Source organism: Falco rusticolus, chromosome Z (assembly GCF_015220075.1).
Source record: "Falco rusticolus isolate bFalRus1 chromosome Z, bFalRus1.pri, whole genome shotgun sequence".
In the NCBI taxonomy this organism is placed as follows: domain Eukaryota; kingdom Metazoa; phylum Chordata; class Aves; order Falconiformes; family Falconidae; genus Falco; species Falco rusticolus.
In genome coordinates, this window is record NC_051210.1 from 70,044,254 (window position 1) to 70,060,162 (window position 15,909).

The 15,909-nt window shown below is 36.2% G+C and overlaps 1 protein-coding gene across 2 annotated transcripts in view; it reads left to right on the forward strand.

Moving 5' to 3' along the window:
* The window catches only part of RICTOR (RPTOR independent companion of MTOR complex 2), a 73,089-nt gene that overhangs the window by 15,054 nt on the left and 42,126 nt on the right, over window positions 1–15,909 (forward strand). For both annotated transcript variants that reach the window (XM_037374524.1, XM_037374525.1), the window contains exons 4-14: window positions 927–990; window positions 6,207–6,333; window positions 7,316–7,485; window positions 7,710–7,777; window positions 8,712–8,779; window positions 11,287–11,369; window positions 12,024–12,111; window positions 13,090–13,180; window positions 13,319–13,385; window positions 13,494–13,574; window positions 15,397–15,497. In XM_037374524.1, the coding sequence (XP_037230421.1) occupies window positions 927–990; window positions 6,207–6,333; window positions 7,316–7,485; window positions 7,710–7,777; window positions 8,712–8,779; window positions 11,287–11,369; window positions 12,024–12,111; window positions 13,090–13,180; window positions 13,319–13,385; window positions 13,494–13,574; window positions 15,397–15,497 (1,008 nt within the window). The remainder of the gene's footprint in view (window positions 1–926; window positions 991–6,206; window positions 6,334–7,315; window positions 7,486–7,709; window positions 7,778–8,711; window positions 8,780–11,286; window positions 11,370–12,023; window positions 12,112–13,089; window positions 13,181–13,318; window positions 13,386–13,493; window positions 13,575–15,396; window positions 15,498–15,909) is intronic.

A 15,909-nucleotide genomic window follows, 5' to 3' on the forward strand; every position in this document is an offset into this window, starting at 1 on the left:
CTTTCTCATGGTTAAGCAAGATGAGAATACATGTTTTCATATCCTCTTACATTCTTGATACGTAGTTTTATAAAAGCCATTTTTCTTCAATATGAATAATTTCCTTTAAAATTAGAAGGATAATACATTACATCAGCTAATCTAAATAAAATGTTGTCCTAATATATGATATACTATGAATAATCTAAATTAATTTATAACTGAAAAATACAGAAATCTGTGGTGCTGTTAGAAGGTTGAAACATAAGTCATTTTCGTAAGTTGGTTTATGGGAGTTGTTCTGATTCTTGTTATTATCGTAGTGCTTTGGAGTCTTTAGTACAGAGTCAGGGCTAAAAATCAGTTCATGCCCAAGAATTTGTAGCCTAAGTGTAACCAGTGACAAAGGGCAAACTAACAATGAAATAATAAGATCAGCATGATGAGTGGATGTAAATATTAGCATTTATAGTGCTTCCTTTGTTAAAAACTTGTTGGATTTAGTATACTGCTGTAAGCATGTGTGTTTCTGTTTATAAATATACACAGTTTTAGTGTGCTGTTCAATTTTATTGGAGCAAAAGGACTTTTCTGATCTGAGAACACATGCAAAACATGATGTGATATATTACAAATACTTCTAGTCTCATTTGAAATGACAATTGCAGCTAGCTCAGAAAATACTTGTTGAAGCCATTATACCTTGTTATTGTACATTTGAGAACATTCTAGTGATTTAGTTATCTTCACTGTAATTAAAAAAAAAAACAAGTGAAGCTAAGTGACCAATCATAATGAGTATGCTTGCTGAAAGGCAGAGTTTTTAGAGAGTCATAACACTCTTTCTTCTGTTTATTCAATTGCATAAATATTAACACAAGCTGTTAACAGTTAAGGTGAAAGTTAATGTTGTTATAAACAAAATATGTTCTTTTAACTTATTTTAGGTGCATTGACATACAGCAGAGTAATGAAGTAGAAAGAACCCAAGCACTTCGATTAGTCAGAAAGGTAAAATCTAACTATAGATGGTCTTACAAGCTATGCCAGTCAGTTGTGCTGATTTCTGTCTTTTTCCATCAGCATTTTTTTTTCACAGGCTGTAATACGTTACCTTACTTTCTCACATAAGAAGAAATTGTAGCTAATAATTCAAAAGAGAGAAGGAAGGGTAGTGCTGACACTTTTTTTTGAGTTTAATCTCTTAGCACTGAGAATCTTGAATGGTCTAGAGAAATTCTGCTAATTGTCTTTAATAGAGATCACAATGGACAAGATTTGGGAAAAATTTATCAAATGAACACAAGGGTATAAAGCCCATATTACTAAGTTTCATCTAATGATTAACTTTATTGTATAGTGCTGTTAAGCATCTGTGAATCAAGAATGGGAGATTTTCTGCCATTTGAGAAATGAGGCAAATGGCTGTCACTGCAATAATCACTTGAAGGAATGCTTCTAGTACTGCTTTATCTTTAGATGTTGATGCTGTCTGTAATTATTTTCTCAGATACTCAATAAGACATAGTTAGTTTGTGGTGGTTACTGTCCTGTGTAGCCATGGATTTGAGATGTTTGAAGCTCATTTTTCAAGTTCATCCTAGAGAAATTGGCATATACAGCTACTGAAGGTATTTTTTTCAGGCAACATGGTTCTGCCTTTGTACTGGACTTTATTGTTCTTTATCATGCTTATATTACTCCCTTTTTACTGAGTGTCTTAGCAAAAACTACCAAAGGCTTGAAGTAGTTGGAAGAATGATTCCCCAGGAGCACTGTGTGTGTTTAATCTGTTTTGTGTGTTTATGTATTTTTTATATATTTAGGTTGAAAATATGTAAGTTTGATATGCAGTTTGTTTTCTTACATTAGCTCACTTGGTTTCTGTCTTACAGAGGAGACAACATGCTTGATTAACAATTGTGCCAAAAAGAGTTTCAAAGCTTAAACACTACCACCACCCGTAAACCCAAACAAACAAAATCCACAATCATAAAGGAATGGATCCTTGAGGAAGTCAAGTTCTTAGCTAATCTGCTTTAAAAAAAGAGCTTCAATGTAGAGCCAGAACAAAAATTGGAAGATGGAATGGAAACACATTTATAATTGGCTTTATTTGGGTCAGAAACTTGTCCTCATTATTCCTGGGCTTTTTGGAGCATTTTCTAGTTGAGCAAAGACTTCTGTCTTGCTTGAAAGAGGCAAGAGGAAGCAAACGATAAATAGATTATTCTGATTTGCAAAAATGATACTGGAATCATATAGCTGACCACCAGAGCTTTTTCTCCATCATTGTACAAGGATGCTGTGCATGTGTCGTCATTTAATCCGAGCTAGCAACCAAGCCCTATGCAGCTGCTCTCTCATTCCCCCTTGCCCCGGTGGGATGGGGGAGAGAATCGGAAGGGTAAAAATGAGAAAACTCATGGGCTGAAATAAAGACAGTTCAATAAGTAACGTAAAAGCAGTGCGCACAAGCAAAGCAAAACAAGGAATTCATTCACTTCTTCCCACGGGCAGGCCGCTGTTCAGCCATCTCCAGGAAAGCTGGGCTCCGTCATGCCCAACGGTGACCTGGGAAGACAAACGCCATCACTCCAAATGTCCCTCCCTCCCTTTGTTCTCCCCCCAGCTTTATATGCTGACCCTGACATCGTGCGGTCTGGAATACCCCCGTGGTCAGCTGGGGGCAGCTGTCCGGGCTGTGCCCCCTCCCAACCCCCTGTGCCCCCCCAGCCCCTCGCTGGTGGGGTGGGGTGAGAGGCAGAACAGGCCTTGGCTCGGGGTGAGCGCTGCGCAGCTGTAATGCAGACAGCCCCGCGTTACCAGCGCTGTTTCCAGCACAAATCCAAAACACAGCCCCACACCAGCTTCTGTGAAGAAGATTAACCATATCCCAGCCAAAACCAGTACCACATGGGACGTACACAGGGGTGCTAATGGCTCTTCAGTGCTGAGAGCCATGTTGATGAAAAATACTTCCTTACATCTTTTGCTAACTAGAGCATCATTGTCTTAAAAGACAATCAGACAAGTAAAAATCCACCCGACCTGCCTACCAGTAAAATGACACCTTCTTCATGTCAGGTCAGGGCTACAGCAGTTAAGCATTGGCGTAGAGCAGTCAGTAATTGAGAAGCTCTCACTCACAGGGAATGCTGGGACACGTCCTGAATGGCATATTCTGTATTTTCACGCTTTTTATTATTCTGCTCTAACCCTTTTCTCATCTCTCCCATCTCCCTCAGTATCTCAAACAGTGGTTTGCTATTCCTAAAGATTAGGTCTAGAAGAAGAGAATAAGGGGCAAATAAAACAGAGTTAATTCATCTGTGCAGGAAGCAATTTCCTGTGAGCCGTGAAAGAGCTGAAGTGGGTTCCACCAGCATCACTGAACAGTTGTTTTCGGTTTCAAAGTCTGGATGCAATTCTTCAGCCTCATCTTTGACAGCAAAAATGCCTGTGTAAGAATAGCATAGATACAAAATGTTAAAATTAAAACATTTTTCTGTTCCTTTTCATTTTTCATGGAATAGAAGAACAAAATGTAAAATGTTTATCATGTTTTATGAATTTATAAAAGGCACTGAATGCTAAAATTATTTTTAAAACATGTATGTTAAAGAAGGGGAGGAAAAGAAAAGAAAACAACTTTAAACTCCTAAAACTTCGTTTCTGGGGTTTTTTTAAGGCTTTGAGTGCTTACTCTTTTGACTGTAATTACCTCTACATTTCCTAGTAAGAGCTTTGCAATTTAGTAGTGTCTTCAGCCCTGAAAAAAATGGTATAAAGTTGTTTCAGAATGTGTTTTTGCATCTAGTGGAAGTTGGTAAGACTTCATTAATTTTAATAGGCAGGATGTGTTATTTTCAAAACAGAAGTCAGGGTTAGGTACAGTATGAACCACCTGTCTTCCTCTTGGGATCTTTAAAAGATCTAATTCATAATCTCTGTTACTTATTTCATCGTAGCTTCTTGTAAGTAGCTTTACATCACCTGTCTTTGGTCTTTCGAATTGCCTTTCAATACCTAGAGCAGAATGAAAGCAAATGCAAAAGTTTGTATTTATTCTGCTAATATACATGGAATTAAATATTAAAAGAAAGAAATCTTTCCTACTCATGTCTTAAAATCAAAGAAAACAATGAAGCAGAACAGTCTTAACAGACTGCTTGTGTCCTCACTAAGTACGTCAGTATCAGTAGGAAAAAAAAAAGTTACTTTTGTAGAGTGGATTGGTACACTAGTTTGCTGCGGGCATTTCGGGCGAGCGGGAGTCAGATTCAAATACTCACAGAGTTCAAGATCTGATCCGTTTATTGTACAAACCAGGTAGACTTTTATAAGGCATTCTATAAGCGTGCAATAATGTGATTGGCTATTTTACAAGCGTATAATAATATGATTGGTTAAAAATTGTTTACTGGGAAGATTTCTGTTTCTGCTTGTTCTGGCATGTAGGCTCCTTTCTGCGGTTTCCCAGCTCCTCTTATCACGTCCCGTTGGCCTTGGTTTTGAGCAAACATCTGCAATTTGCTCCTTTTTCTTCATCCCACTGTTCTGGCCGTAACCTCGTCTTATTTCTTCAGTATTTTTCCACTTGCTTCAGAGTTCAGTATAATCATTCAATACAGCAAGAGCCCCAACACCCGTTCTATTTCTAATTATTGTTACTTCATGCCACTGTAAAAGTGAAAGACTTGGGGGGGGGGGGAAACTTTTTTTCTTTAGAGTCCTATCTTAAAGCTTCCTGTTTTGTGGGTGACAGCATCATGTATGACAAGAAGTTTCTCAAAAACATGTCTTAAAAATAAACTTGTTAAAGTGTTCCAATATATTTGTTATAATGGTTGATCTCTTCTTGTTTTAACATCCTCTGCAAAGGTAAAACAATCCTCTTTGTTGTACAATACCTATAAGACATCTAATGGAGCTGTAAAGTTTTTGAGAAAATTATTTTTGAGAAATAATGAAGGTAAGCCTGCTGTTGCTGGAAACAGAAAGGGTATTAACCAAAACCATGGAAAACCAGCTGCAAGTTTTTAGGTGTTTGATGGTTAGTGGGTTTTTTTTTTTTTTGTTTACCTCTTGCTTTTATTTATTAGTAGAAAAAATGTGAAGTGGTTGAGTGGACTGTAACTCATTCAGTTGTTCACTTTTTAAGCAGTCAGGCAAAACCTCCTACTACCTCCTTAGTAATACATCTGTTTAGTGATGTTCATGTTCTGTAGTATAGAGGATATATATTTTTCTGAAACTATGAAAAAATCTGAACAAATAACTACTCAGTCAAAACCTCGTTTGGGGAAGGGTGAGGAGTGGTGTTACAGGTTAATTGTTTTGGAATGGTGTTTTTTGCCTTTCAAGTGTGTGCAGGGTCTTGCTCCTTAATCTGGTGAACTGATTTTCCTAAAGTAGCAGCTGAGGACTTCCATGGTGCAGGACCTCTTCAGTAGTGTAAATGAGCATTGGCTGTTAAAATCTGGTCCTCTATTCTGTCTCAAATTTATTGCAAAATTTTTCTTAGTTGAAGAGTGACTTAATTAATGGATGCAGGTCTTGTGTTCATCTTTGCTTTTCAGTTTACGGTGTTTAAAGGGTGTGTGTTTGTGTTTGTGCCATAGCTACGTAACTTAGGGTGAAGTTAAATTACACCACAGTTCTAGGCAGATCAGGTACTATGCCAGAGGATATTGGGGTGTTACTGACAGTTGTCTTCCAAATACTATAGCAGCTTCTGTTGACCATTCTATCTTTTGTAGTCTGCAGCAACCTAAGGATCCCTCTACAAAACAGGGGATTTTAGTGTTGGCTAATTAAAACAGTTGAATAGTTATTGAAGAATCTACTGCCATATGAATTAATCTTCTAGTAGATTTTGTAATCTGCTGTGTCATTGCATAGCATTTTTTGGTTGATAAATTCTTGGAAAAAAGTACAAAAAAGGCAGGCATAGTTCTCCGCAAGAGTCCTCTTTTTAACCTTCTCCTCTTATGACAAAATGATACTAAACTAAAAAACAATCAGGAAGAGAGTGGCAAAGTAAATTGACAAACAGAATTTCAAGAACAAAAGCAACAGTTTTGAGGACTTGCCATGTACAACCAAGTAATAGATTAAGTGGTCTGCCTGGTTGTATCTAGGAAGCAGAATGCTGGTGAATCTGTGAGTATATTTAGAGAAATACTATGAAGAAACCAGAGCATCTTTTCTTTCACTTTTGGCAGATGATCACTGTGAATGCTTCATTGTTCCCCAGTTCTATTACTAATTCTTTGATAGCAGTTGGAAACGATGGCCTTCAAGAAAGAGACAGAATGGTTCGAGCATGTATAGCCATTATCTGTGAACTAGGTAAGATAACTAAAAGCTAATTAAGAAAAATTTTAATTTGGTTATCATCAGTTTTCTAATATGACTCATCTGTGGGTTTGTATTAAATAGATTTTATTGAAGCAATTAAGGGCATTCAGTTAAGAACTTTAGCATGTTGCTCATTATTAATGTCGGTTTCATGGATTTCAGTCATTAGTTTGGTATATAAAACAATATAACTTTAACTTAAAATCTAAATCTGTTAAGTGAAGTACCTGAAGATTTCAGATGGTGTTCTTTCCTTGAAGACTTGCCGATTTTTCATTTGCCTTAAAAACATTTCCCTACTGCAGTTGAAGTTTCTAACACTAAGGGATTGGAAGTAGGGAAAATTCCATACATGAGATGCTGACCAATGTACAAGGATTCAGAGAACTACAAAAGATCTTACTTTAAAAATTTTTACAGCACGTACTGTGGTTAGCTAGCTTCTGGAAGGCAATATTATGTGTCCCTGTACAGGCTATCTGGACAGTGGTTTGTACTAACTCCCTGTACTTACATGGGGGTATTGATTTTTAAAGCTCTTTTTTTCAAAATCAATCAATGACAAGTAACTTCAGTAATGTTTTCAAGATACAAACTTCTGTTGTAAAGAAGTACTGTGCTGTTACTCTTTTATATTCTAGTATAAATATTTTATCCATGTCAATCCAGTGAAGCACAAAACTTTTTTGTAGGGAAATACAGAAACTATTCTATGAAGACTTGGTTGGAAGTAAGTTGGGAAATTGCTGCATAATGGCAACTGACTGACCAGTATCTTTGTTCATGATAAGTTAATCCAAAATCCCAGTTCGTTGCAAATGTCAGTCAGTTCCATTAAAAGCCTTACTTACACTTCAGCAGTGTCCAAGGAGAAAAAGATTTTATGTACTAGAGACAAGTTTGTTGTATTGGAAGCCATGAAATGTTTTCTTCCCTATTACTGGCCAAAGTGACGTGTTTTTGCTTTATTTAGCACTTCAGAATCCGGAGGTGGTGGCTCTTCGGGGTGGTTTAAGTACCATCTTGAAAAATGTGATTGATTGTCAGCTAAGCCGAATAAATGAGGCTCTGATAACTACAGTTTTGCACCTCATTAATCATCCAAAGACCCGACAGTATGTGCGAGCAGATGTAGAATTAGAGGTGAGTTCAGTTTTACTTGCTAAATAATAGAAATTAAATATTGTATGTTTAATTTTCGTCTCAAGATTTCACCCTCTGTGATAGTGCAAAACGTTTAAAATATAACATTTTAGGCTAAGAGCATAATCAAATATAAAGTAGGAATAATGTGGGACTGAGGAAAGAGCAAGACCCATTTAACTGTATTCTTATGTGAAAGTAATGCATGTCTTTCTTTTGTTTAGCGAATTTTAGCTCCTTACACAGATTTTCACTACAGGCATAATCCAGACACAGCAGAAGGACAACTCAAGTAAGTGTTAGTGCTGCTACTTGTGCTACCAGTTGTGTTCATGGTATTGGAATTAAGCTGGTTTTCTTTCCACAGTGAAAATAAAAGCAATGCCCTAATACTAAACTACTTGAAGTTGGATATAGTAGGTTAGGATGCGACTTTCTGCGATACTGTTAAGCATTTAAGATTTAAAAGGGCTTGTTTCGCCTGGAGAGGAGAAATTTGGGGGGCACCCTGCTTCAAATAGCAGCCTTTCTAATACCCATGAAGCTATCAAGAAGATGTAGCCAGGGCCCTGCCTGGTGGTGAAAGGTGGGAGGACAAGAAGGAACATACAAAAATTGAAGTGAGAGGTACCAACTCGATGGAAGGGCCAGGGCAGGGATTTTCTGTGAGGCTAGTAAAGTGTTGGAACAGGCTGTCCAGACAGGTCTTGCAGCCACTGTCTTTGAGAGTTTCTAAGGCTCAACTGGATGAAGCCTTTAGTGTAACTTGGTCTGGTTTGATACCTGACAACTTTGTGCAGGAGTTTGGACCAGAGACCTCCTGAGATTTCTTCCAACTTCAGTTATTCAGTTCTTTTTTAATTTTCGAAAGGCATTAGATGCTTAGGTCTGGGTAACTGAATAAGGTCCAAATCTTTAGGTTCCTGCTGTAGACTCGCTGTCAGTGGAGATGCGGAGTGATTCATCTGATCACAGATAGATGTTTACTTTGTGATGTTATCCTCCTGCCATGGAAACTCCCCTGAAAAAGGAAAAGTAGCAATACTTAAAAATTCCGATCTTTGTGTGTATATACACATTGCCTAAATACATATGCACACATATATGCATATATAGAAGACTTCTCTTACTCTGGACTTTGTCCCCATCTAAGATCTCAGTGAACTTTTTACTTGCTATGTTTTATAGTAATTAACTGTATTGTGACACTGTTGTTTTAATGATAGGGAGGACAGAGAAGCACGATTCCTAGCTAGTAAAATGGGAATAGTGGCTGCATTTCGATCATGGGCAGGTAAGTGGTTTTTTGTTTGTTTGTTTGAAGCTGGGTGATTGGAAAGGGAATTTTACTTTCTAGTATGAGTGGTTTGTTTAAACACTGAATCTGTCTCATTTGACATGTCTCACTTCTATCAATACCTTCCTATAATGCTACTAAGATGGGGTTTGATACTGTAAAATTGGAGGATGCATACATAGTTTTCTTTGATTACTGACAGGATACAACTACCCCCCCTGCTCTGTATCGAATACCTTGTAAGTTGTACCTTAGTGGTGGTACTTGACATTTGATGGGTGAGAGGATGTTGAGAATAACATCATACCATAAGACTTTGCCTTTGAGATGGTTCTGCCGCTTTAAATAACAAATCTTTATGTGGAGAGATAGATCAGATTAGTTTCATTAGCACCTGCATTTACCAGGTGCCATAGCTGAAGACAAATTGCCGTTTGGGATTTTTCATGTAGAATGCATTTCTAAACCAGAAAAGCAGGTTTCTGCATTTTTCTAAATCTTTTTTCTGCAGTGTTAGAATGTCTTACATGAAGACACTGCTTCAGGGACTGCTTATCCTTTTAGTTGAGACAGTGTCTTGCAAATAAACTCGGATCAGTTGGTATGACCATTACCAATATTTTGAGCAGGATTTTTATAGGCTGTACTTAGGAAAAGTTCAGACTGTATAGAAAGCTTTTTTCATTGTAAAACTATTTGCTTTATTTTTTAGTGTTCAGAAAACAATCACTAAGCTTAACTTGATATCCAGATATCCTTCAAAAGTTTCTCATATGTATTCTCTCTTGTTTGGGGAGGAAGCTTGGGAAATTTATGAACAACTTTGAAACTTTCAGAAAGCAGTTCCTGACAAGAGTGTTGCTGCACCATCCCTTACTCAGACACTTAGAACTAATGAGATATGCCTGACAGGTCAAGTGACTGAAGAAACAGTTGTCTTGAAATACGTTACTTGCTGTGGCACTTTCACTGTTACACATTCATCCTTTTTTATATTATTTGTTAAGTTGGGGACTTAGCATTGTAAATGCTTTTGGTACAAAAATGTCCTTACACTGTCAGTCTTCCAAAGGACATCTAGTTGAACCAGGCTTGAGGATGTTCTTTGGTTTTGTTTTGGGTTTTTGGGTGGGGTTTTTTTGCCTGTGTGTACTACCTGCTATGCTCTGCTGTTCTGTTCTCCTAATTTTGCAGACTGGGTTATTCTTTAAAGCCGATGGTTACTATGTGCTTTATCCTCATGTGTGATGTCCTTAGAGATAAAACTAGGGCATGCAGCAATGACTGCATGCACCCAAATCTATTCCTGTGTTGCAATTTGGGTATGACTCCTACAAGCTCTTAGAAAAGACCTTTGAGATGCACTGTAGAACATATGTAAAAGCCCTCAGTGTGTCTGTGGCCACACGTGTGTCTCTTTTTAAGTTTTCGTGACATGGAAGTTTTGGAATTGGGGACTTTCAAGTTCGTAAAAAGCACATGTCATTAAAGTTATTTTGTAGTAGTGAAAATACACAGATAAGTGGGTGATATTTTTCATCTTTTAGTAATTTTTAAAAAGTACCAGTTTGGTTTTACAATGTAAGACAAATGTGCAAACTTGGATTCTTTTTGTTCATTTAAAGTTGCCTTTGGAGAAACTAGGTTTTTTTCTGGATAGCATGTTTCTGTAAGTTTGAATTTACTCTGTGAAGTATGAAGAAAATGATCAGGGAAATGAGCAAGGTTACAGTCTTTGCAGACACATTTTTAAGGAAAATTAAAATAAATTGAGGCTGAAAATCTGTGTAAACTTTAGGTGGTATTCTGTATCATTTAGAAACAATTTGAAAGTTTTCCTCGTTCATATTGAAATATCAAACTAATTGAGTAATAATACAGTATAAAATGACCAAATTATAAGAGGAGCTTTGAGATTTTATGCAAATTAGATCAACTGTGTTGAAACTCCTGGAGATGAGCACTAGTCTTTTGGGAAAAGATGGCTTAAAATGGTGCACAGATAATGGTATTCCAAGTATGTTTAAACGTGCTGCTTAGAATTTGCCTCTAAGATTAAAAGAAACTGAAGTGGTTACATTAAGATACGGCTTTTGATGGAGAAACTTCTTGTAGTTCTGCTGAGGTGATGCAGATCTTTCAGGTTTAGGATTCATTGCTTTTATTGCTTTTAATGAATTTATATATTCGTTGCTTTTATTTTTGTCTTTCTGCCATTTCTTTCATGTAAATGTTCTTTTTGCAGATAATTTGAAAGTACTCTTTACAGTAGAAAGGGCGAAAGTAGCTATAGCTTTTAACAAGGAAACAAAGTATTGTGATTAGAAAGTTTTGTTAAATAACACTGCTTGGAAAGGAGATGACATTGTAATGGTGAAAATGTTTATGATTAGTAATCTTTGTCATCTGTGCTTGTACTCAAACTGGAAATAAAACTTACAATGTGTCTGGTGCTTTTTTTTTTGTTGGTGAGGGGATATTATTATGTATTTAATGTTTTCTAGGTATTATCAGCCTATGTAAACCTGGAAATTCTGGGATTCAGTCTCTTATTGGGGTACTCTGTATACCAAATATGGAAATACGGGTAGGTGCTAAATATTTCATACTGATGTAGGAATAATACTGGGTGTTTTAGTTAGCATATTCTTGACATTGTAACAATTTAGTGGTTTAAACGGAGACTCCAACTATGAGACCACTGCCCTCAAATTTATTTGACCCTCAAGTTCGTTCAAGTCTATGATTCCATTATGAGGTTCCTGTGAGAATGGAAGCATACCCTGTATGTCTGAGAGGGGGACATGGAGGAGAGAAAAGTACATAAATTAATTTTTCTGTAGTCACAAGGCAAAGCAAGTTCACAGTAACTGCACTTAAGAGTTTAAAGCATAATAATCAGAGTTTGAATCTGAGATAATAGGTAATTGGGAAGAAACATTTTTATTTAAATCAAGAATTTGATGGTGGCAGCGCTGTTCTGAAAATCTGTAATCCAAGTAGCCTGAGCTTCTGTAGAATTCACAGTGACAATAGGGCACAGTTCTAAAATAAACAAGCCCCTTCTACAGATTATTTCGGTTAATGAAAATAAACATGTTATCAAAAAAAGATACACTGAAACAAATACACCAATTTTAGCATTCTGTAGTAATCCCAACTTCAACATTAATAGTGAACAAAAGAATAATTTTTGTAGATCTATAAAATTCCTGTTATGTGTGTTTGGTTTTTTTGGTAGCGAGGTCTGCTTGAAGTTCTCTATGATATATTTCGCCTTCCTCTCCCTGTTATTGCAGAAGAATTTATTGAGGCACTTCTCAGTGTAGGTAAGTATTTAGAACCAGTTCATAAGAGTTCTCTCTGTTACGCTCTTCTGCAAATTTGAACCCTTCACTGTCTTCCCTATATTGTAAATTAAGGGTATTAACTGTATCACTGAATTAATTGTGTGCTCTAAAGTCTTCCTTAAAATTCTTTATCAACTGTTAAATTTGTAAGTTTGATCAAAGGTCAGCAGTGGAGCATAAGGGAACATTTGCACAAAAAACTGTGTAAACACATTACTACAAATTGGATTTCTTTGAAGTGTTAAAGGATTAGTAATGTTAGAAACAATTAGAAGTGTTAGTGAATGTTACAGAAAAGTTATTAAATAGTCTTTTCTGTTTATTGTGTGTCTGCTAGCTATCTCCACTGCACTTTAGCAGACTTTTACTTTTCCTAGAGCAAGTGTATGCTTTTTAATGTGTTTAGTAGAGTTAGCCTTTTATCTTTAGAATCATTCCTTTGTAAACCCAAGAGTATCTTCTGCTTTGTCTCACAGTGCAAAAGGCTGAGCCCCAAAGGAGCAAGTTTCAGCCTTAAATGTTCCAGCAATTGTCTTTTCTGACTTTTGGTTATAAATGTTTTGTCATACAGTTGATTATGAAAACTTAATCCTTATTCTGTGTCTCTAAGTAAATAAATTATTCTTTGTTGCAGACTTGCTATTTTGTGACATATGGATGTACATTTTAAAATTTTAGGTGTTACGATATTTTTTTGTTTTGTAAGTTCAAAGTGTTTATGAATTGGAAATGCTACTGTTTTGGCTGACACAAATACAACATTTCTCCTAGTTTAGAAGTTAGCCTTGCTTTATTCAGGAATGTGGATTGGATGTCTTGTTTTCTATAATTTTCTAGAATACAAAACCTGAAATGACATTTCTTGGCAAGAACTGCTGTGTACCTACTGACAGCCATTAAAATAACACTATGAAATCCAATGTTGTAATTACCATCGTCCGTATTTTCTTGTTTTAGATCCAAGCAGGTTTCAGGACTGCTGGAGACTTTCTGACGGCTTTGTAGCTGCTGAAGCTAAGACTGTATTACCCCATCGAGCCAGGTCAAGGTGAGCATTTAATGAACTCTGTCTAAACCTTGGGTTTTTTCTCTGGTGGTGTTGACAAAATATTTGGTTTTTTTCTTGCAGAAACACACAATAAGAAATGGATTTTTTAAACTGTTGCTTTACTTTTTTTGTCCTTAGGCCTGATCTCATGGATAATTATCTGGCTTTAGTGCTTTCAGCTTTTATTACCAATGGACTTCTAGAGGTAATTATTAGCTTTAAGTTTGAATAGATGCTTGCTACTTTTTTCCTATAAACATTAAAATAAGATGTTACACATTAAATGTTGTAATAACTTCTTAACTTTTTGAAGGGTCTGGTTGAAGTGATCACAAGTAGTGATGACCATGTGTCTGTTAGAGCGACTATCCTTTTAGGAGAACTTTTGCACATGGTAAGTAAAACCTTTTGCTGAGAATGCGTAATATTAGCAACTAGTTTTGAATAGTTATTTCCTATTACACCATTGAATTTGTGTTGCAAACTTGGAACATCTACTCTTCATCAGAATGGTGGGTTAACTTACATTACGTCTTTTGGCACTTCATATATGAAAAAGTGTGAATCAACACAAAAACTGTTGGAAAGTACTGAAAGTGCTAGGGGTTCTGCTCCAAGGATAATCCTCAGCTCTCAGACTCTCACCAATACACTTCACTGCCTCAGTAGCTAGTTGTATTTTTAGCTGGAGTCCTTCAAACTCACTCATCGGTGTGTTTGGGAAAAGGACTGTTGCTGATTTTTTTTCTTTTCTTAGAATGATGGTAGCCCTCTGGCAGTGTGTTTAGCTTTCTGCCTCACAGGCTAAGCAGGTGAAACTTTTTAGTGTTCAGCTTGATGTGGCTGGGGCACTTGATACCACTTACTCAAGCAGCTCCAGCTTGGTGGAGTGCTATCTCAGCACTGCTGTGGGTAGCCCCTGCTACAGAGAAGCTGAAGGGATCTTGCTTTCTTCACTTCCCTCCACCTAACATATATTTTACATTATATTATATTTATATTATATTATATTTTACAGTAGGTTCTCTCTTAACCTAAATTATTTTGGTATAGAGATGGTGATACTGTTTTCATATACAGTCCAATGCTACCTTTTAACCCTCTAAGGAGCTGTTATTTATATGTAAAGTAATACAATTTACAATTTACCTTTCTTGCAAAACAGTTCTCTTAGTTTTCATATCCTCTTGATAAGAATAGCATATGCAGCAGTGCACTCTTTGATCAGTTCTCCTGTGTTTTTCTAATCTTTTTCCACATAAACTATACGAGATCGTAATATAGTGAAATACAACTTTGTATTACAGAAATTTAAATATGAGTTGCCAGACTTAGTCTGCATCTTCAGACAATTGACTCATTTCAGTGGTGCTTAATGCTCCAAAAAATGATCAAAATCTTCAGATGTAGGACTGCTTACTACTACAGTGATTTATAAACACACAACAAATCTGTTCTTCAGTCTCAAGAAATTCCAATTATTTTAAAAAATATTACTAAAGAGTATTCAGTTAACAATTTAGTCTAAAAAGAGGAATTTGTAATAATGTATACTATTTTTCTGGTTTCCAGAATTCTTTTAAATGGGAGTGACTATCACTGATGTTTGTGTGCTGTAAAGCACAGCTGTTCTTTTGTTTTCTGAAGACATAAATCATTAGTCAAGAGATGACAGTTTTTCAAAACACTGAACAAATATTTGCACTTCTTGAGTTGTTTTCTTAGTTTTAATTTCTTTACCTTCATTATTATTTAGTTCCCCAAAATACTTAGAACTACCTGTTTCCCAAAATAAAAGCAATTAGATATCTAGTAACTTAGAAATCTGTTAATTAATCAGAATTTTTTATGCAGAGAGGTTTTAATAGAAGTCATCAACTTTAATGGTATTTCTGATTTTAGATTTTGATAGTACTTTTATACACATGACATAAGGGTATCTGATGCTTTGCATGGTTTTGCGTGTTACCACTTAAACACCAATGCAAACAGTACAGATTAGAAGGCTCTGAAATTGTCTTAAATTAGTTTCAGTTGTATTTCAGAATTATTAGTTAGATCAGATATTCAACATGTGTAATTATTGCTTTGATGTTATGCAAAAGGTAATTATTTTTTTTATGCATTTGTGAAAAGTAGTTTCTTCAAATCTTGATCCTAAAGAGATGGCTGAAAATGTAGCAAGTTATTCTAACTGGTCTTCTGTTGTTGTTTAGGCAAACACAATTCTTCCTCATTCTCACAGCCATCACCTGCACTGCTTACCAACGCTAATGAACATGGCAGCATCTTTTGACATCATGAAAGAGAAAAGGCTGTAAGTTACCCTTATATCTTCTTTCCCCCTGCAGCTGAGCAAAAACCTGCATTATAAGTTTCCTGGTGGCTGAAACCACTGCTGGTCTTTATTTAGAAGCAAACGTGTACATATGGAAATATTCTGTCACAGTTACTAAGGAAATAGTTTATAGTGCATCATGCCGGAACTGTTTGCAGTAATGTGGTGGGTTGACCCTGGCAGAATGCCAGGTGCCCACCAAAGCCACTCTACCACTCCCCCATGTCAACTGGGTAGGAGAGAGAACATATAACAAAAAGCTTACGGGTCAAGATAAGGTCAGGGGGATCACTGTCACAGGCAAAACAGACTCTACTTGGGGAAATTAGTTCAATTTATTACCATTCAAATCAGAGCAGGATAATGAGAAATAAAACTAAAACTTTAAAAA